The 21,575-nt window shown below is 35.1% G+C and overlaps 1 protein-coding gene across 1 annotated transcript in view; it reads right to left on the bottom strand.

Moving 5' to 3' along the window:
- Positions 1-10,865, bottom strand: part of EYS (eyes shut homolog) — a gene marked incomplete at both ends in the record, with an annotated part of 718,966 nt that extends 708,101 nt beyond the window's left edge. Inside the window, one exon of the mRNA XM_084285295.1 lies at positions 10,736-10,865. Coding sequence (XP_084141421.1) covers positions 10,736-10,865 — 130 coding nt within the window. The remainder of the gene's footprint in view (positions 1-10,735) is intronic.
- Between the last annotated feature and the right edge of the window lie 10,710 nt (positions 10,866-21,575).

The raw sequence follows: 21,575 nt of genomic DNA, 5'->3' as shown, positions 1-21,575 counted from the left end.
GTAGTGTTTAAAGAAATCATACTATTTTAGCAAATGAAAACATTCATAAGTTCTCAGGTAAATAGACGTAAGAAAACAAAGGAATACTCAATTTCAAAATATAATGGATGAAGTCTCATTGAATATTCCTTTGCTCTGAAGTACAGGCAACTCTGTAAGATTACAACACTGAAAGTCTGCACCTTTCAGTAGTTCAAACTTTATTTTATTTCTGATGACAAAAGAGCCTAACCTCACACTTTAAATGAATGATTTTAACTGTTTTGACATTTTTTAGAATATCTGCAAAACTATACTTTTTTTTTTTTTTTTTTAATTTCAAAGTAAGCTTAATTACATATTCTCAAATTAAATATTCATGCATTAGAGTAAAACCAGGAATGATTAGAAAGCTTATTTTTTTTAATATAATAGATGTTATGTATAAGTATCTGTATTTTAATGTCATCCATTTTATAAATTGCCACTGCTACTTTTAATGTCTTTCAGGCTTAATTCATGCAAAAATATCGAAATGCCACACTTCATCTGCATAAGGTTCATACCAAATTTTGTTTTATAGGCATAATGGAATATAAATTTTGACAATGAAAAGATGGAGAGAGTGAACACAAAAAAAATTGTCTAAGTTTATTACTATTATTATTAGTAGTATTAGTATTAGTATTAGTATTAGTATTAGTATTAGTATTAGTATTAAAAACTATTAACCCTTAAATTAGGGAAACATTACTTCAGGACATAAACTGCATATTTCTATTCCCAGATCAGATGAAAAGCAAATGTTTTAAAATTCTGCTTAATGTAATCCTAATAAAGCACTACTGAAAAAAAATGCTTGTTTTTTTTTTTCAGTCCAACTAGTAGCCATAAAAGCTATTTGCAGGTTGCAATCACAACTGCCTGGCTAATGAAAAGTTAATGCATATTATTAAGGACATTACCAAATGCCTATTTAACACTGATAGACATGGGGCATCAACTGCCTAACTAGGAAACCTGTTCCAGTGTTTGACCATTCTTACAACAAATAATTTTTTCTGACTATCCAGTCTGAAGCTTTCCTGGTGCAGCTTTGTGCCAGTCCAGTGCATCCTATCATTGGTTACCAGAAAGAAGAGATCAGCATGTCCTTATCCTTATCCTGAGGATAAACTGTAGATAGCAGTAAGGTCGCTCCTTAGCCTCCTTTTCTCCCAACTAGATTTCTTTTCTCCCAACTAGATTTCTCCCAACTCACTCTTCTTAACCTCTCCTCATACAACGTGCCTTCCAGCCCTTTTATCAGCCTTCTTGCCCTCCCCTGGATGCATTCAAGTACCTTAACTTATAGAAACATATAGAAAGTACCTTTCTATATGGTAGACTCTAAAACTGCACACATTATTCAAGGGGAGGCAGCACCAAGGCTAAATACAGTGAGAGAATCCCCTCTTTTGACAGGCTGGCTATGCTGTGTTTAATGCATCCCAAAATGCAGTTTACCCTCTTGGCTGTCAGGGAACGCTGCTGGCTCATGTTGAAATTACTGTCAACCAGCACCTCCCTTTCTGTCGAACAATTCTCTAGCCACTCATCTCCCTGTCTGTACCTGTGTCTGGCATTACTCCATCCCAGATGTAGAACCCATAATTTGCCTTTGTTGTATTTCATGCCATTGATGATCACCCACTGTTCCAATCTATCTAGATCCCTCTGCAAGGCCTCTCATCCCTCCAGGAAATTAACAGCACCTCCCAGTTTAGTATTGTCATTGAACTTGCTGAGGATGCATTCCACTCCTGCCTCCAGATCAAAATGTTGAACGTTGAACATTGACAGAAATATTGAACTAGACTGGCCCAAGGACAGAGTCTGGGGGAACACTGCCAGTGACCATCTTCCAGCCAGAGATTGGCCATTTGAGCTCTGGCATGAGTCCATCACCCAGTGCACTGTGAAGCGGTTCAACACCCATTTGGGCAATGTGTCCAGAAGGATGCTGTGACTGATGGTATCAAAGGCCATACCGAAATCCAGAATGATTACATCCACTGACTTCCCCTCATCCACCATGCATGTGACCTTATCATAGAAGGAGATGAAATTACTAAGGCAAGCGTTTACCTTTATGAAGCCATGTTGACTATGTATGACAATTGCTTTGTTCTTTAAATGCGTTTCGGTAGCATCTAGATAATCTTATCTATAATAGTTCCATGTATTAGGGTTAAACTAACAGGTCTGTAGTTTCCTGGGTCTTATCTCTAGCCCTTTTTGTAGAGTATTATTGCATTGGCTCACTTCCAGTCAGCAGGGACCTGCCCAGACTCCCAAGACATATTATGGAAAGGAGACCAGCTATAACATCTGTTAACTCCCTCATACTCTGGTGTGAATCCCTTCAGGTCCCATGATCTTATGAATATTCAACTGATACAGCTGGTGTCTTACAATTGTGTTGCCCACAACTGGAAAGTTGCTGCTCCCTCTGTCATGGGTGTCCAACTCTGAGGACAAGGCAACCCAAAATCTACCATGAATTTTAAAAAGTGGTAAAAAAAAAAAAAAAGGCATTAAATGATTTTTCCTCATCCTTACTTGCTAGGTGACCTTCTTTGTCAAGTATCAGTCTAATGTTTTCCTTGGAATGGAAAACTTTCATTCACTGGAAATGGTGAACAGAAACGTGAATCCATTTGCATTCCTTAGTGCAGCAGAAACATTTTCAATACATTATATAGGTCACTTTGCCAAAGAATGGACTAACTAAGGAGACATCTCTTTCTCATACGAGTAGTATCTGGTATCTAGGTATCTTTGTCCTGCTACACAAAAGCACCATTTAAACCTGCCAACTGGCAGCTGCCAACCACAGGTAAGTAGTTTCATTCCAGATCAGTACCTGCTAATCTTACAGGCCTTTAAAAGGTCCTCATGCCCTTTTTGCATCCTGGTACTGTAAGAAACTCATATGAGGAACAATATTGATATTGTTATTAAAGAGTTTTCATTTTAGGTCTGCATTTCAATTTGGTTAGTAGGTCAGAGCAAATCTCTGTGTAGAGTATGTGGTGAATAGCAAAATATGTGAGCTTGACTTCACACGCTACACAGATTAGTTAAGAACTTGCTGGAGCTCCTGGGCTCCTGTATCTTTTCACAAGACAGCTTGGCAGAGAGCACAGGAAGATTGGTTGCACAGCACACAGCCAGTCTGATCTAGTTAATAAAATAGCCATTAAAATAACAGGGACATTATCTGTGCATGTGACAATGCTTTGTAAATATTTTTTCATAAAAGTATTTCACCTAATTGTTTGTATCCAGAATCAATTTAATTTTACTGAATTAGGAACAGTAGGATGGATATTAGTAAATTAAACATAGGTATCTGGTATTACATTAATGCTAGAGAGTGTCTTGGCTTTCAGATATTACTAAAGAGGGCAGGAGTCTCATGTGCACCTCGAGTCATATCTGACCTATGAGGATCTCTTAGGCTGCTAAGACAACAGAAATGATATCTAATGCTTAGATCTGAAAGCACTGGAAGTAATCCCATAATGTCTTAAGTTTCCTATATATGCAGTGGAGAAAGCGTATTCAGTGATTCAGATAAAAGCTACATAGCAAGCTTATAGTATTTTATTCTGAGTTTTGAATTACTTTGGAAATTCTTCTTTCTTTTCCTACAGATGGAAAATCCATAAAACTAGAAATTTAGGGAATATCATTGAAGACAGTATGAAGGCAATGGACTGGTTTGAAATCAAAAAGAGGGGACTGAGAAATATCTTTCTATTTATGAAGATCTTTATAAAGGCTTTCTCTGTGTCCATTTTAATGTTAATAAAAGCTTTTTAATAATAGCCATAATATTACAATGAATTTCATTAAGAGCTATCAGAATGGCATATATACTAACAGAGATGAAGGAAGTTACATGTTGATGTGTCTTCTAGCTATACAGTTCTATGACTTGTATGTTTTTAAGAAAAGTTAGCAAAAATAGCAACAACTCTAAAATTAGCAAGTATTACAAGTATTTTTGCAGTCCATGATGACTACTACTTATGTGCCTGTAGGCTATCCTTTAATGAAAACTAAAAATCAAAATCCTATCTAATCTGTGAGGTAGTTTTCTTAAAGAATTAGCAGAAAACAAATCCAGCACTAAAAAGAATCAGATGCATCAGAATTCTCTGAAAATCTCAAAGACAAACTTTTTTTGTTTGTTGGTTTGTTTGTTTCATTTTTAAATTGTCTCAGAAAACAGCTATGAATTTGATACAATGGGTAGCTATACAAACTGTGGGTCTGTATAGTTTTCATAATTTCATAATTGCATGTGGACCTGCTAAGGCATATCATGCCCCTGAGAACACTGGTAGAATGTAATTGTCCTGAGCAGCCCCATCTGGGACCTTCCCAAATACCCTGCCCATTGTCCAACAAGCCCCATTTCAGCTCAGCCCTAGGCACTCAGCTCTAGCCTGAGCTATGCTGTAGATGTGCCTGTTTATAGTACTGCCTAAGGCCCTGTCTCAAAAATGGACCTCAACTGACAGGATCCTTTGTATGTACATTGCAGCCTCGTCTCTGGCCTTGTCTCTAGGCCTGCCTCCTGCTGTTTCTAACTGGGACTCCTGGCCCTGGGCCTGGTCAATTGCTTTCAGTGCCTAGGGCTCTTGAGGGCAACAGGTTAGCAGGTCTCAGCCTGCTCTGCTTAGATGCTGCAGGACTGTGCTCTGCTTAGTGAGGGCAGTGCCTACACTTGGGGTTGTTTTCAGCCCTATTCATTGCTACCCGCATGAAGCAGCCTTGTACTTGCTGCTCCTTGATATAACATAGTCAATCTTCATTATATTAGTGTGTCCATCAGCTGTTCTAGACATTATTTTTTAAAGCAGCTAAATTCACTTGTATTGAAAAGGATAAGTTTTCACACAACCTTGTGTTTTTCCTTTCAAGATCTGTCTTTAAGAATAACATCAAAGATATATTGTTCATTTCTACCACAGAAATGTAAAACTATTTAATAACATCCAATTGATTTAAGAACAATGAATAGCTTACTGAAAGTACAAACACTTAAATGCTTCCTCTAATAGACTCTAAATGTTAGGTGAATTCTTCTGATGTAGCTGTGGCATAATAGATAAAAAAGCAAAGTACAGAAATTTAAAGTAATACAATGATATTAAAAAGGTATGTTATTTTCCCATTTTGGACAAAAAAAAAAGAGAGAGAAAACTGAAATGCAGCATATATAGAACATATTAATGTGTAACTTAAAAAGCTACTGGAAGACCAACATTGGTGATGAGTGTGAATTTTGTTATTCACTGCTTGCATATGTATAGAGCAATGATGGATTAATATCTTGCTATGTGAGTTACAGTATAATTTCAGAACAAAACAAAACAACAAGAAAAACAACAACAAAAACCACACATCTTAACTATACAGCAATCAATGTTGTATAGATACAAAACCTCAAGAGGCAATATTTCTCATCTACTTAGAATTCTCGGCAGCTGTCTTCCCATTTTTGTAAGTACCCGAACAAACAAGACTTTTAATGAAGGGTATGTTTGAATAAAGGCAACCTTTTAACAAATACTTCCAAGAAGAGCTTCTATTAAGCCGGAATGAAGCACAGCAGTATTTGCTTAGAAATCCAAGTCATTAATCATGAAAGCTAGAACCATTTGATGCTGAGCACTGATTTTGTTATATGGAATAAAATGAAGATATGGAAGAAGAGAGTCTGACAATGACTTCTCAAGTGAATAGAATTATGTTTGTTTGATACACTGAATCACAGCAAAGCAATATAGAGTATTGTCACATGACCAAAATGATGGAATAAAGGTTTTCATAAAACTACTAAATTTTTACAGGTCATACTGCAAGCTGCCAAGTCTGGCACAGGCCGAATTCTCTTGCTGGTAGTGGAGACACCAAAAAAATGTCTCCATATTAAAGTCTCCATCACAAGTACAGTTAACAGTTCAAAAGGGAAGAATGTGCTGTACGATGCTAAAAATATTATATATTATACATAAATACAATTTATACATATTATATAAAACAATATATTGATTTTTAATATGCAGATGCCCAAGTCTTGGATTTTTTATAAGCTTCTTTTTGTCAAATAAGAGTGTGCAAGCTGTTCATATTGATAAATCCCTTTACAGTGCCTAAGGAGACCCTACATAATAGAATGTAAAACATTTGTGAAATACTGATAGACATCAGACTAAAATGATAATTTAGGCAGAGGAGACAGCTATGAGTTGTCTATGTAAAATTTGGTTCTGAAATAAAAACGCACTCTAATTCTATATCAAAGAGTACCCAGGGATTCATTTATTAACAGCAGAAAAAACAAGTTGGAGGCTGGGTACTCATGGCTTGTTTTCAAACTTGTGAATCCTGGTACACATAGTATAATAGTTCCCAGAGATTTACAGAGTCCTGAGCAGGAATGACTTTGGTTTTACTCTTAAATTTATCTACTGCTGCCTTTGATATTTCCTCTGAAATTGAATTTAAGACTTATGAAGAAATTGAAGCACATGTGGATATGTAAAAAGGTTGAATTACATAGCATAACAAAACCAAAATGTGTCTTTCTAACATCATGCTGAGATACTCTTCACTGATTCATAACATGCAGTTATGACTGAACTTCAAATCTGTTCTATAATATAAAAAATCACAGGATCATAAAACCTTAGACAAAATATGAACATAGAAATACTAGAGTAGTGATAACATTTTTATAAATTTCTAGTCTTTTATTAATTGTTTTTGTTTTATACTCTATGAAAAAAAATTATGTTCAGTACATATGATAATGAGCTGCACTACATTAATAGTATTGTGAAAATTCTCTTGACTTTGAATTTGCTTCTCTTGGAATACTATCATATAATACCTCTCTGAGTGGTAAAATAAGAAAAAAGTACTTTCCAGTAAGATGTCATCTATATAAGTGCTCATGCTCACATAAGCACAGAATAGCTGAGGTTAGAAGGGATCTCTCAAAATTATCTACTCCGATCCCTCTGCTCGAACAGGGTCACTTGAAGTAGGTTGCCCAAGACCATGTGTGGATGGCTTTTGATGATCTCTGAGAAGGGAGATTCCATGACCTCTCTGGGCAATCTGCTGCAGTGCTCCATCACTCTCACAGTGTTTCCTGATGTTTAGATGGAACATCTTGTGTTCCAGTTTGTGCCATTTCCAGTGAACACCACTGGAAAGAGTCTGGATCCAGACTTGTTGCAACCTCCTTTTCAGGTATTTATATAAATTGTTGAGATTTTCTGTGAGCTTTCTCTTCTCTAGGCTGAACAGTCCCAGTTCTCAAAGCCTTTCCTCATATGAGATGTGCTTCAGTTCCTCAATGATCTTCATCTGTTCCTTCACAAGACTCTCTCCAGTATGTCTATGTCTCTCTTGTACTGGGGAGCCCATAAGTGTACCCAGAACTCCAGATATATCTCACCAGAGCTGAGTAGAGGAGAAAAATCACCTCCCTCAACCTGCTGGCAGCACTCTTTCTAGGGCCATACAGGATATTGTTAGCCTTCTTTGCCACAAGATTTACTCCTGGCCAGTTTGGTGTCCACTAGAATCCCAGGCCCTTTTCTGCATAGAGGCTTTCCAGCTGGGTAGACCCCAACATATACTAGTACCTGGGGTTATTCACCCTCAGGTGAAGGACTTTGCAACTACCCTTGCTGAACTCCTTGCGGTTCCCATCAGACCATTCCTCCAGCCTGTTGAGGTTCCTCTGAATGGCAGACTGCTCTTGCAGACTTCCTCTGCTGTGTCAGACATTCTTTCTAGTTTCGTGTCATCAGCAAATGTGTTGAGGGTACATTCTGTCCCATAACCCATGTCATTAAAGGAAATGTGAAGCAGGACTGGAGCCAGTGTTGTCTACACCATGAATTGCTGGCCTCCAGATAGACTTAATTCCACTTCTTTCCTCCAGTTCTCAGGCACCTCTTACAATCACTACAACTGTTCAAAGATTATTCAGGGTGGCCTTGAAGTGCACAAGAACTTGAGAGTGGACACAGCCAGGACAGCTGGCCAGACTGACCTTAGGGATATTGCATACTACATGACATCATGCTTATCAATAAAACTGGGATGATGGAGGAGGAAGAGGGGGATGTTTAGAGTGATGGCATTTATCTTCCCAACAAACTGTTACGTGTGATGAGCCCTGCTCTCCTGGAAGTGGCTGAACATCTGCCTACAGATGGGAAGTAATGAATTAATTCTGTGTTTTGCTTTGTTTGTGTGAGTGGTTTTTGCTTTACCTAGTGAACTGTCATTATCTCAACCCTTGAGTTCTCATACTTTTACCTTTCTGATTCTTTCCTCCATCTCACCTGGGAAGTGTGCAAGCAGCTGTGTGGTACTTAGATGCCTGCCAGGGCTGAAATATAACATACATGTAACTGAATCTCTCTGTGTTCTGACAGTGTCTATATTCCTCCCAAGTTACCTGTCCTTGCTTCTAGCTTCTGTGTATTTCATTTTTATGCCTGAGTTTTACCAGGAGCTCCTTCTTCATTCATGCAGGCCTGTTTGCATCTTTGCTTGACTTCCTGCTCATTCGGATAGACTGATTTTGAGCTTGGAGGAGGTAATCCTTGCCTATCCCATGGGACTCATTCAGGTACATTCTTGAAAGGGCCAAAGTCTGTTCTCAAATCCAGTTTGGTGATCTTGCTTTTTACCTCCTCTCCTGTCTAAGGATTTTGAACTTTGCCTTCTCACTGTCACTGCATGAATACTGCCTTTAGCCTTTAGATCTCTAACAAGTCCATCCTTGTTTGTGTGAAGTCAGGCAAAGCACTTGTCCTTGCTGGTTCCTCTGTTACTTGGGTCAGAGAGTTGTCATTGATGAACTTTAGAAACTTACTAGTTCATGTATTCCCTGCTATATTGTCCCTCCAGCAGATATCAGTTTTTGAAGTCCCCACATGAAGACCAGCAAAGCACCAAATCAGAACTGAAGTTTCATCAGTGTAATGAATATATATTAGGATAGATTTTGTTCAAAGAAGCCAAATACTTTTCCTCTTTTCTTGCAGACATTTAACTGGCCTGTGTTTATCTTTATGGAATTTAGGTCACCTCCTGTTTTGTTTTGTTTTGTTTTGTTTTGTTTTTTTTACTATAATTTTTGATATATTTTTTTTTTAATTTATTTCTTTTAGCCCTACCTCAGATGCATATACGGATACTTTATTTCGGACTAGAGTCTAGTCTAAACTTGCTGCAACTGGTAAATGTTCCATATAGTCAACAGTAGTAGCAAAAAAGCACAATAATGATGCATTATAATTTGCATGAATAGCTCATGACAGAAAGCAACAGGTTAATGAAAGGGTGCAAATGATGAGCTCTGAGTAGAAAAATTAATACTGTTCAGAGTTGCCTACTTATAAATAAAAGAGGAAAGAGAGGAAATACCATATATTATTAAAGGTGTATTCAAATGACCAAAAAAAATACATGCTCAAATTGGGGACAACAAATCCATAAATGTTTATCAATTACATAAATATATGTATATGCATATGTGTACAAATGAATATAAACATATTTGAAATTATAAATATTAGTGCAGAAATGTTAAAAGTGAGCTTAGCTAGCCAGGATTTATTATGAGAAATTAGCACTGAATTTGCAATTGCTTAATGGTTCAGCACTTCAGCACTGACCCAAAAAGATCTAAATAGATGTATTAGCCCAATGGTTTAACTGGAACTTACAAATATATTATGTGTGCTGTAAATGTCTCCCTGAACTAGAGCAAGAACCCTGAGTAAATTGGAAGAGTAAATTGTAAATTAATGATGAAAAACATTCATTATCAGTTGGTACAGGTGGCACTATGTATATTATATTATCTATTTATATCACCACCAGTGATATTATACCACACATTATCAATAAATATATAGAAACGTTCAGTGCATTGCTATTTGTGCTTGATCATACAGATTAAATGGAAAAGCAACATTTTAGTGTCGCTGAGAAACATGAATTGAAGATGAGCTTCTGTCTTTCACACAAAGTCTGAGTATCAGAGTGTTCACACAAAGTGGAAAATTAGTACAAAAAGGAATCACATTATCAGCTTTATGCTGATCAAACACAGTGCAGAAATCTACAGACTTGCATTCTAGGACTGATGTCTAAGATAAGTAGATGCTCTAAAATACTCATCTATCTTTGCTGAGAGAGTCTGAGCAACTAAGTCCAATAAAGCTGTTTATACATGTAGAGAATGGTACTGCTGATCTCATTACTCCTTATACTTTCCTGTTTCCTGTACCAAAACATTCATTCCATCACGAGATTCTGACATCCTGTTTATGACTGAAACCGCAATACCTAAAACTGCCTAATAGGGAAACTAAACGAACACGATTGAAATTGTGTTTTGGAACTTGATCATTTTTTATTGCCAAAAGCATCAAAATTCATGTTCAGAATTGTACAGTTAGTAGAAGAAGGGTCAGCAGAAGAACAGTTAGGAGATACAATGTAAGAATTTCCATACTAATTCAGTTAATACTCTGTCAAGTCATATATACTTTCATGTATACACATGTATACACATAGTTCTTATAAAAAGGTCTTATAAACATTGCTGAGATAGAGTTGGACAGGCACATTTGTAGTACAAGGCACTTCAACAGTGAAAACTTACCTTTGAACCCTTCAGCACAATGGCATGAAAAGTGATCAATTAAATTCACACAGGTAGCTCCATTTTTGCAAGGTGAACTTGAACATTCATTAATTTCTACTTCACAGAAGGGTCCTTCATATCCAGGCATACAGTTACAGCTGTAATTATGCAAGTGGTCCTGGCAGAAACCATACTCAGAGCACTGGTTTCCAATGCAGTCATCTATATCAAGTTCACAGAAAGTGCCAGTGTAACCAAGGGGACATATGCACCTGTTGTTAAAAAGAGAAAATTAAAAAAGGCAGTCTGTGATAGCTGTGTATAGGTCAATAATGTCTAACAGTGTTAACAATATTTTTACTTTTAATTACTCACAAATGAATTGGATTCTTTTTTAGTCTTCATTCTTTACATTTAATTAGTCACCAGGTAACTTTGTTTCACATAGACTGCTTGGAACTAAATTAATTAAATGGAACTGTGCAATAATCAAAATCGTATGAATTTAGATGGGACAAAATAGCAGCTGTATAGCTTTTAAAATCAAACTTCCAATGATAATATTGAAATAGAATCGGTGTGATATCAGATTAGAAAATAATTTCAAAACTGAATCTTACAGTCATATGAAACAAAGTGACTGATGTATAAAGCTAATCATGCCCAAAATAGTGGCAGTAGCTCAAAACAGTGCGCTGCTACAGACTAATGTTGCACAATGAGGCTTTGTTCTGTTATTGTTTGCTCAACACGTAGCAATATACACACATACATTAATACAAACAGTTTGTATTAATTAAACCTATTAAACTATTAAACAGAGTGTTCTAGTCCTCTTAATAACGTAAATTCTTACTGTAGATTAAGATATCATTTATTGAAGATTACAATACCTAAGAATCATTCATTTATTTTTTATAATCCAGACTGATCTTTAGTGGTGATAGGATCACAAAACTCAATACATGTTTTAGAAACATAATCTATAATGATCTACGTCAAATTCTAAATGTATATTTACAAATAACATTAACACATAATATCATAAATGGAAAGTCTACAAAGAAGGGCCAAAATACTTTAAAATAAATATACTAGTAACTGTCATTATCTAAAATCTGTATTTTTTGGTAATATGTCTATTTTTCAAGAAAAAGGGATTTATTTATTTATTTTTTTTTATGAAGCAAAATCTAAACTAATCAGGTCTTTAATTTTAATACATTTTCTGCTAATTAATAGCATTAACGATTAATAGTTACCTTTTACATTGATATCTTGTACATATAACAGTAATATGTACTAAGTGGATTATATTGTGTGTTTTTCTCAAATTTAACATATAATGACATAAGTAGAGTTCTGTAGGCTTTGGTTATTAGCATCTGACTGTATTTATTTGTACCTCCAGCATTTGTATAAGATACTAAATTATACAACATGTTTGATTTATATTATCATTTTATCTCTAAGTTATTCTATGATTTTTTTCTTGAACACAGTTTTGTTAAATGGTGTAACAGTGATGTAACTGAACTTCAAATACCTTTTCCTGTCTTTCTTATGAATGATATGAAGTCCAATGATCTCTAAGTAATTAGGTCCTTTACTCTAGGACTAGGAAAAATATCATCACCACGTTAGATTTTAATGACTATGACCTTGCATTGGTACTTCAACAATACTAAAATACTGAACATGACATCAAAAGCTGAACATGGTATCAATGGTAGATTGATTTGCAGTTTTAATTTTCTGTAAAGCTAAAATGCTTCCCTACAATAAATTTAAAAAACACAAGCTAAGAAAAAACAAGCAAACAAAAAAATGAAATATTAATCTTTCAATGACATACATATACATATACATATAATTTTTAAGTGAATGTCTTGCCCTTTCATTTTGACCTTTGGTATGTGGTGAGTTACAGATACTTCAGTAAGTTAACAGTAACTACAGATGTACATGTGGTACCATAATTTGTATTTGTAGGTGAGTCTGTCACCCAAGAAATGTTTTCTTGCCCTTACCAGCAGAAGCTCCCTGTCTGTGTGCTGACCAAGCAGTGCAGAGGCTCCGCCTGGCCTTGGCCTGAGCTGGATTTCTCAGGTTCAACCACTGCACCACTGCCCAGTGGCCGCTGCTGCCCTGCTTTAGCTTCAGCTCTGAATGGCCCAGCTGGGGAGAGGGAGACACCTCCCAGAAAATACCTGGAGATGCTAATGTCACCCACCAACTACTTTCTTACAGAATAGTAAAATGTCAACCTTAGAAACCAGAGAAACATTGAAAGGACAAGCAAGGCATCACAGAAAATGTAAATATGAAGTTTTGTATACCACTTTTAGCTGTTTTATTGAAGATTGATTGTATTCATTTAGACTACTAAGTATGGCCATCTGACTAATAATTTGATCTATTAGGCTCTTAATGGGAATAACAACAATTTCTTAGGTTCATGCGTTCTTCCTTTAGTCCATAACAAGACTGAGTGTAACAGATCCTAGGAAAGAAAACCAATACATTAGTGCTTTTGCTACAAACACAGATTTTAGTAGTGGATACCAAACTCAAGCCACAGTTACTCTGTTACAGATTGCTTTGCCCCAACACATGTGGTGTAGATGGCTGAATGTTGATAATCTACTGCCTAAAACTGGTTAATATTGCACAAAAATTTGATATGCCCATGAAATAAATGTAAGGTGGAGACTCATAAGTCATGCACAGAATTTTATCTAAGAAGTAATATGACTCTTGAATGTGGATAGTTATGGGGTAGCTGTAATGTGTTCCTAACAAAATGTAGTAAGACATAGCCTTTTTATCCTACAACGTCTGGAACGGTAGGTATGTAGGTAGGTGGGTTCATACTGTTTAGTCCAGGCACAGTAGCTGTCACAATGCATTTACAGACTGTGTGCACTAAAGTGATGTAGGACTTGTGCCATTGAGTAAATAACTGTGGCAACTGATGAATCTTTAAAATGACTGAAAAAGGCTAAAGACCAGACTGAAGATACACTGTGGCTATGTTGATCTGTGCTACATGACCCAACTATTTTCTATTTTAAGACAAGAAGGCACATTTAAGCTAGGCACTAGCAAAGATTTCTCAGTATCTGTTTTCCTTTTTAATATATATATATTTTTTATGTTGTTATTATAATAATACAAACAGAGTAACTGTATTTACTCAGTGTTAATTATTTCGTTTTCTATAGAAACTGAGAACACATTCATAAAGGGACTGAAAAGTTATTTAGTGCCACTTTGGCTTTTTGTAAGTATCTGTATTATCTATAGAAAAGCTGTAAGTATATATAATTTATTACAGAGATATTCCCTAAGAAATTGTAGCATATATTCACCTACTTTCTGGAGCTTTAGCAAAGTGAGGAAATGCATTTTTCCTCTTTCTCTATTGGAAAAAGCCTTTTATTGCTACAGAAAACTGTGTTCATCATAACAATAAGTTTATATGGCAGTGCCAACTAGGTCCTGCAGTCAAATTGCATGTATACTATAGAACAAATAAAACTGAAGATGGAAAATTAGATACAAAGGAATCTAATCAAACAGCTTAATTAATCCACCTGACAGAAAAAAAAAAAAAAATGGAAAAAGTCAAGGATGAATAAAGCTTTAGATAATGTGATACTCCAAAGTTATCTAAATTATGTTTGCTTTCATAATCTTGCTGGCATCAAGCAAATAAGATTTTCATATTCTAAAACACTTTATTTAACAATGTGTCACTAGGTCTTTCCTACTGAGGTTAATTCAAGATTAAACTATACATATTAAAATATATATACTGAATATTGAAAATTGAGTTGGAAAATTAAACTTTCCTGTACACCAAATCCACTTTATGGGAAATTTTCCTGCATCAAACTTCAAGAAATGCTGACCTCAGAGCAATACCTATAGATAAAGATATATTTATAAATCATAATAGTTTAATATAATCTTTTATTTAAATTGCAATAGTAAGTCATGCATTACAGCTTCCTCAGGCATCTTAATCTTGATGGGCTTCCCTGGAGCTATAAGTGTAGAACTTCATCTGAATGGACTGAACTGAAGAAACATGAGAAACAGGATAGCTAATGGAAACTACATTGAATTATACATTCTATCTTTTTCCTTTATTGCTTCCCTTTACTAAATAGATTATAATATACTATCTGTTACCTATTTCAGTTAAGATCTTGATTGTCCAAAACTTTACTTATTGTCAAGAAATAATTTTGCAAGGGTGAAGAAAATAACCCCTGCCCCCCTTGGATTTTAAAACAGGAGGAACAACTCCATGAAGTGTTCTTTCACTTTATTCATTAATTGCTCCTCACTGGCCCATGTTAATTCTGTTCTTCTCTCTCCTCTTCTACAGAGAACATAGTGGAGAGGGAAGGGCTATAGAATAGAATAGAATAGAATAGAATAGAATAGAATAGAATAGAATAGAATAGAATAGAATAGAATAGAATAGAATAGAATAGAATAGAAAAGAAATAATGAAATTATTTACAATAAGGAAATTCTTCCTAATATTCATTCTGAACCTCTTCTGCTGATGCTCATTGCCAGTCCTACTCATCCTGTAATCAGTTACCAGGGAGAAGAGGCCAGCACCTGCCTCTCTATGTGTCCTCCTCAGGAAACTGTAAACAGCAATAAGGTTGCCTCTTAGCCTCCTTTTCTAGACAAACCCACTCACCTCAGCCTCTCATACAACATGCCTTCCAGCCCTTTTTTTCAGCTTTGTTGCTCTCCTCTGGACACTTAAGTACCTTAATATCCTTTCTATATGGTGAAGTCTAGAACTGAATATTGCACACAATATTCAAGGGGGGGTGGCACCAATGCTAAATACAGTGAGAGAATCCCCTCTTTTGACAGGCTGGCTATGCTGTGTTTAATGCATCCCAAAATGCATTGCATTAAAATGCAGTGCCCACTGTTCCAATCTATCTAGATCCCTCTGCAAGGCCTCACATCACACCAGGAAGTCTACAGCGTATCCCAGTTTAGTGTTGTCATTGAACTTGCTGTGGGTACATTCCAGATCATTGACAAAAATGTTGAACAAGACTGGCTTTGGGTCAGATCCTGGGGGAGCACTGCTAGTGACCATCCTCCAGCCAGAGGTAGCCCATTTGAGATCTGCCATTGAGCCAGTCCATCACCCAGTGTATTATGAAGCTGTTCAGCTCCCATTTGGACAATGTGTCCAGAAGGATGCCGTGAGGGATGTATCAAAGTTCATTCTAAAATCCAGAATGATTACATCCACTGCCTTCTCCTCATCCACCATGCATGTGACCATATCATAGAAGGAGATGAAATTACCAGGACAATCTTCTCCATATTTTTCCAGGGCCTGAGATTAGACTAAGTAATTTTGAAAGGAAAATTAAAATACTTTTGTATGTAGCAACACAGTCTATTTACTAAGGCAAAAAATCTTCTGTTTTTCTCCCAGGTATATGTGACCAAGGGTCAAGACATCCTTTTGGTATGCTGATACTTTGGACCATTGCATGGTATCTGCCAGATTCAAAGTATCTACAGATGCATCATCAACCCAGTGGTAGGAGCAGTACTTTTCGGGAGAAGATATCACTTTCAGTACATGCTGATTAACTTATGATAACTCAAACAACAGAAGCTCAGCAGGAAATGCAGTAATTCATTTGAATTAGTAAGAGGCTTTGTGACAGTCTGTTTTTAGCCACTCTAGTTGTTTGAGAGGCTCACTAAACCAAAAGAGTAAAACTTCTAAGAGATGTTATTCTGATTATGATGTTCTTATTATATATCCTTACTATCATCCTAGTATAAATAGAGCGGCATGAAGCTCAGTGCCCCTCCTTCATCCAGAGTGGCTTCCTGTGGCGAACTTTAATTCTGCTCATATATCAAATGTACACCTATAGGACACTACTGTCTGGAATAGCAGTTATGTAATGGGAGGAGAAAGAGTAAACAAGTCATGTGTATTTTCAATCTGAATGTGTATTTTCAATCTGCAAAAACCTGACAGCTCGCCTCACAGAAGGTGAGAGTTTAAAAGAGGGTAGGCAATGTTGCTTAAAGATAAGCAAAGCTGTATATTCTCCATGCTTTTCTGGTCTTAACATTGCTCTAACGAGCCATCACTGGAAAATGTGTTATGATCAAGGTTTAAAAATTAGTTTAAAAGTCATGCTTTCTTAAACTGGGAGAATAGCCTAGAATTTTATGTTAATTTTCCATTAAAAAAATAGTATATGACATTTTAATAGTTAGCAAATAATGAAAATGTTTACTTAATGAGAGGAGGAGATAAAGGTAAGTAATTTTTTTGAATGACTACAATAGCTTTAAAAATAGATCTCAGTAGAATTGTTGATGTCACTTACACATATAATTCACCATATGTTCTGCTGACAGTGTTCTTATGTCTTCCAAACACTACTTGGCATCAAATACAGCTCCAGATATTTGCCTTATCAAAAATTATACTTTAGGATAAAAATACAAATAGCAAGAGTCTTTTGAAAATGTTGGGTGATTACAGCAGTTACATTCAGCATTTCTCCTATTCTTTTTAATTTTAATGGAGTATGGGAAAGGGAAAATTACAATAGTTTCACTTGCTGAAAATAACTCCCGGGAAAACCATAATTCAAGATACAGTTCAGTTCTCATAAAAAAATCTTCTTTGTCATTCAGAAGTAACAACCTTCTGTCCACAGAGCTGCTATTATGCTGTGAACACTTTGCACACTGTCCTTGCAAAATACCCTATTATGTTTCTGTGGGGTCAAGTTTTATGATAAAACTGTCAGCTAGCATGTTTTCTTGTTCCTTATATAAACAGACTAATAAATCAGCATAATTTGTCTTTCAAAGACTGAAAATGTAAGAATTAAGTGCTTTATCTTGCTAGTCTGAGTCTGGATTAGTGAGCTAAATTCAAAATTTCTTGTTCTACTGGAAGTCTTCAAATCTACTCATTTTGTGATAAATATTTGTGAATTTTTAAGTGAAGCATGGCTTTGTTCTTCTAATAAAATTCTCTTTTCTCTCCTTGAGATGGACAGGAAAACCAAAGATTTATCAATCAAATAAAATGTCAAATTATGTCCCAGAACTTTGAAATAAAAGTTGGTTGTGTAATCTGACAAAAAAGAAGGATGTGTATTTTGCAATAGCTCTGTAAAAACAAAATCCTTCTGACTTTGGTATATTGAGATTCACATGCTTATCTATATTTCTGTGTTTATTTGGGGATTTTTTTTTTTTTTAATTTATTACAGCAGTAATTATTATTACTGAAGAACCTAGAAATATAATGGTGGAGTGAAAGAAGTGTTTAATTTGTGTTATTTAATTACAGTGCTTTCAAGTTCAGGAGAAAGCATAAAATCAAAGCCCTTCACAAATACATTCACAGGCATTATGTACAGATTTTAGTTATTTTTGTTATTTTTTTTTTCCCCAGAAGAAATAAATAAATAATTCAAGTCTGATAAGAACAGAGCTCTGTTTATTCAAAACATCCCTTTTCATTTGTTTTTCCCCATACTTTTATAGTCTCATTTTCAAATATCTATATCTAGTGATTACAGATCACTAAGTAAAGCATATATTTTATGCTTTTCAAAAAATTCACATATTAATATGTAAAATTCACATAAAAAATTCACAAATTCACATATTTTTCAAAAAAAAAAAAAAAAGCTACAAAGCGCTAAAAGTTTCAACTATTCATCTGAAAATAATGAATATATAATTCAGATTTTAATAAGAAAAGCTATTCCATGTCACACTCCAGGCTTAAAAACTGTTTAGCATTTGCTAAATAAATGTTTTATTTATAAACATTATATTTGCATAGCTGGTTTAGCTTCTTTGTCCAGCAAAAATAAATATTTGTAAGGCTTTCCTTTGTGATACTTTTGACTAAATAGCCTATCTTTTTGAATATGTGTGCTTATTAAAATTTAGTATACATGGCACTGTCTAATCTGAGAAAAATATTGCTGCAATAGCAACTCCTGTTGTAATTCTTGTTGAAAGAAAAATATTTTCAGTGCTATCTTCATACAGTATCTACTTCTAACATCATGTTAGTACCTGTATTCATTCATTCCATCTTCACATGTGGCTCCATGTTGGCACTGATTTACTTCACAGTCATTAATATTCTCTAGGCATGTTTGTCCTGTCCATCCAAGAGCACAGACACAGTGAGATCTCTGGTTGTCCTCATCATAGAAACAGCTACCTCCATTTGCACATGCCTGATGACAAGAATTACATCTATGAATAGGCTTTTCTTTAGATGTTTTAGATGTTGTCTTTTTTTTTTTTTTCTTTTTTTTTTTTTTTTACCCTGGTAACAATAAATCACTGGTAACAAATACTGTTATTTAATATTTTTAAATTGTAATTCCACAAAATACAGATCTCTGAGGATGTAAAATGCTGGATGTCATTAAAACAACATATCATAAGATATCATTCATTGTTTAATTGGAAACAGACAGTTACAATTCAATATAACGGTAGCAGTTGTCATAATTCACTTTAGAATATGCTTATTTTAGGAGAGACGATAGTGAAATAACCTGTTATTTTTCCATTGAAAGAGTGATTGAGTTCACCTTTCACTGAGAGAGTGCAACTGTTTCTACATTTAAAATTCAAGGTTAATATAATTTAATTTGTGGCTTTCAGGATAAAAAGACAGAAGATTTTTAAAACTTGAATCATGATCCTCATTCACAATCTTGAATCCTGTTTACATCAATATATCTATAGATAATGATATATCATAGAATCAAAGAATATCCTCAGTTGGAAAGAACCCACAGGGGTCATGAAATCCAACAGACCACCCGAAAATCAAACTGTATTTCTGAGAGTGTTGTCCAAACACTTATTGAAATCTGGCAGACTTGGTGCCATGACCACTTCCCTGGGGAGCCTGTTCCAGTGCCCAACCTTTTGGTGAAGAACTTTTTCTTAATTTCCATCCTGAACCTCCTCTGATACAGCTTTGTGCTGTTCCCTTGGGTCCTGTCAGTGCCCCCCTTTCTGTCCCATGAGGGTGAGGAAGCAGCGGGCTCACAGCTGCTCACAGATCACCTCACAGTCTCCTTCTCTAAACTGAACAAACAAAATGATCCCAGACACTCCTCATATGGAGGAGCTGTTTAGTATCTTTATCAAGAGGGTGCACTGGGATTGAGTGCACCCTCAGCAAATTTGCAGATGACACCAAGGAGGAGTGGGCCCATATGAACCTAATGAGGTTCAACAAATCCATGCGTAGTTACACTTCTTCACCACCGTTGTAGCTCTCCTTTGTGCACATTGATATATATATCAATATTACATCTATGCTCTGGGAAAACTGGAGTCTTCTTTCTTTTCAAGCTGTAAATCTTGAAAAATTAATAAACCTAGACAGGAAAAACAATTATTATTAATATTTTTGGTTACATTTCTTTTCTCTCTCTCTCTCTCTTTTTTCCCTAATATTACTTATTAAAACACTATCCCCTGCATTCTTTAACCATTACAGAAACTTGTAAGTAGGAATGAACACTCCTTTCTTTATTTTATTTTTAAGGTCTAGTTTCATTTCAATGAAAATTTTGCTGGTGTAGAAATGGATAGCTACACTTTCATTTCAAAGCAATTAAGATCTCTCTTTCTAATCAATTGGTTCCTAAAGAAAATGGTGTCTAGAAGATGAGCTAATGTACTAGTACTTCAGTTTGATTGAGTTTGAATCTCTTTAAAATATCGTTAAGATTTGTAATAATAACAGTTCTTGCCAGAAATCGTCTAATACTCATTTGTCTTTGATTAAGTTTTAAATTGACCTTAAAATTGAGATATTTTTGCTATGCTCTCAGTACTGAATTTTAGGCTTAACTTGGGATTCTGTTTAAATAGGATATCTTGAAGAGGTGCACAGCTAAAGATAAATGCAAAGAAAGCTACTGTGTGTACAGTCTTGGAATGTTATTTTATTTTATTTGTATTTTTATGTGTCTTTTTTTACTTAAGCATTGCTGTAGGATTTTGTGCTAAAGAGTAGTATTTACTCAAAGCTCAAAAAAAAAAAAAAAAAAAAAGCCAAAGAAACTTACACTCAAGAAAAAGTAACACAGTTGTAATTGCCTAATAATCTTCAGCCAAGCTATTCTACCCATTGATGTTTGCATATACCTGGTCAGGGATAACATTAATATTTACTTTCACCACATGTGAAAGATAGGCTAAGCAAAATTTAACTATGAAGTGAGCACATTCAGCTCCCATGGGCTTAATTCTGAGAAATTTCTACTTATGTGTGGATTAAATGAATTCTGACATTTTGTCCATAATAAAAACATGATTGTACAAATCATGTGCTGAGTTTTCTAGGTCTGTTTCAGGACTGGGGCTTGTAAGAAGGTAAAGAGCAGAATCAAATCACAAAATCATTAACACAATTGTTGTTAACACAAACAGTGTTTTTAAATCCTAAAGATTATCTTTATGAATTTTATCTAGGCTATGTTAAAATATTAAATTTGTTTTTTTTTTTTTAAACATAAATCATTTAGGAAGAAAATAGAAAATTAAGGTTCACTTTTAATTCTTGGAAGTTGTACTTAGATAAAGACACACATCAAGATGAACTGCACATGCACACAGTTTATTTCTAATTTATCAGCTACTGCACAGACTTCAGCTTGCAACTGTCAAATAATATGATCTAGAAAGGAATAAGAAAAAAAATTTGTCTGCCAATAGCATTTAAAACAAACAAACAAACAAAAAATACACAAAAGCCTGGAAGATAGGATAT

This window comes from Netta rufina (assembly GCF_964035555.1).
Source record: "Netta rufina genome assembly, chromosome: 3".
Classification (NCBI taxonomy): Eukaryota; Metazoa; Chordata; class Aves; order Anseriformes; family Anatidae; genus Netta; species Netta rufina.
The sequence above is the reverse complement of the archived record's forward strand: the minus strand, read 5'-3'. Positions and strand labels throughout refer to the sequence as shown.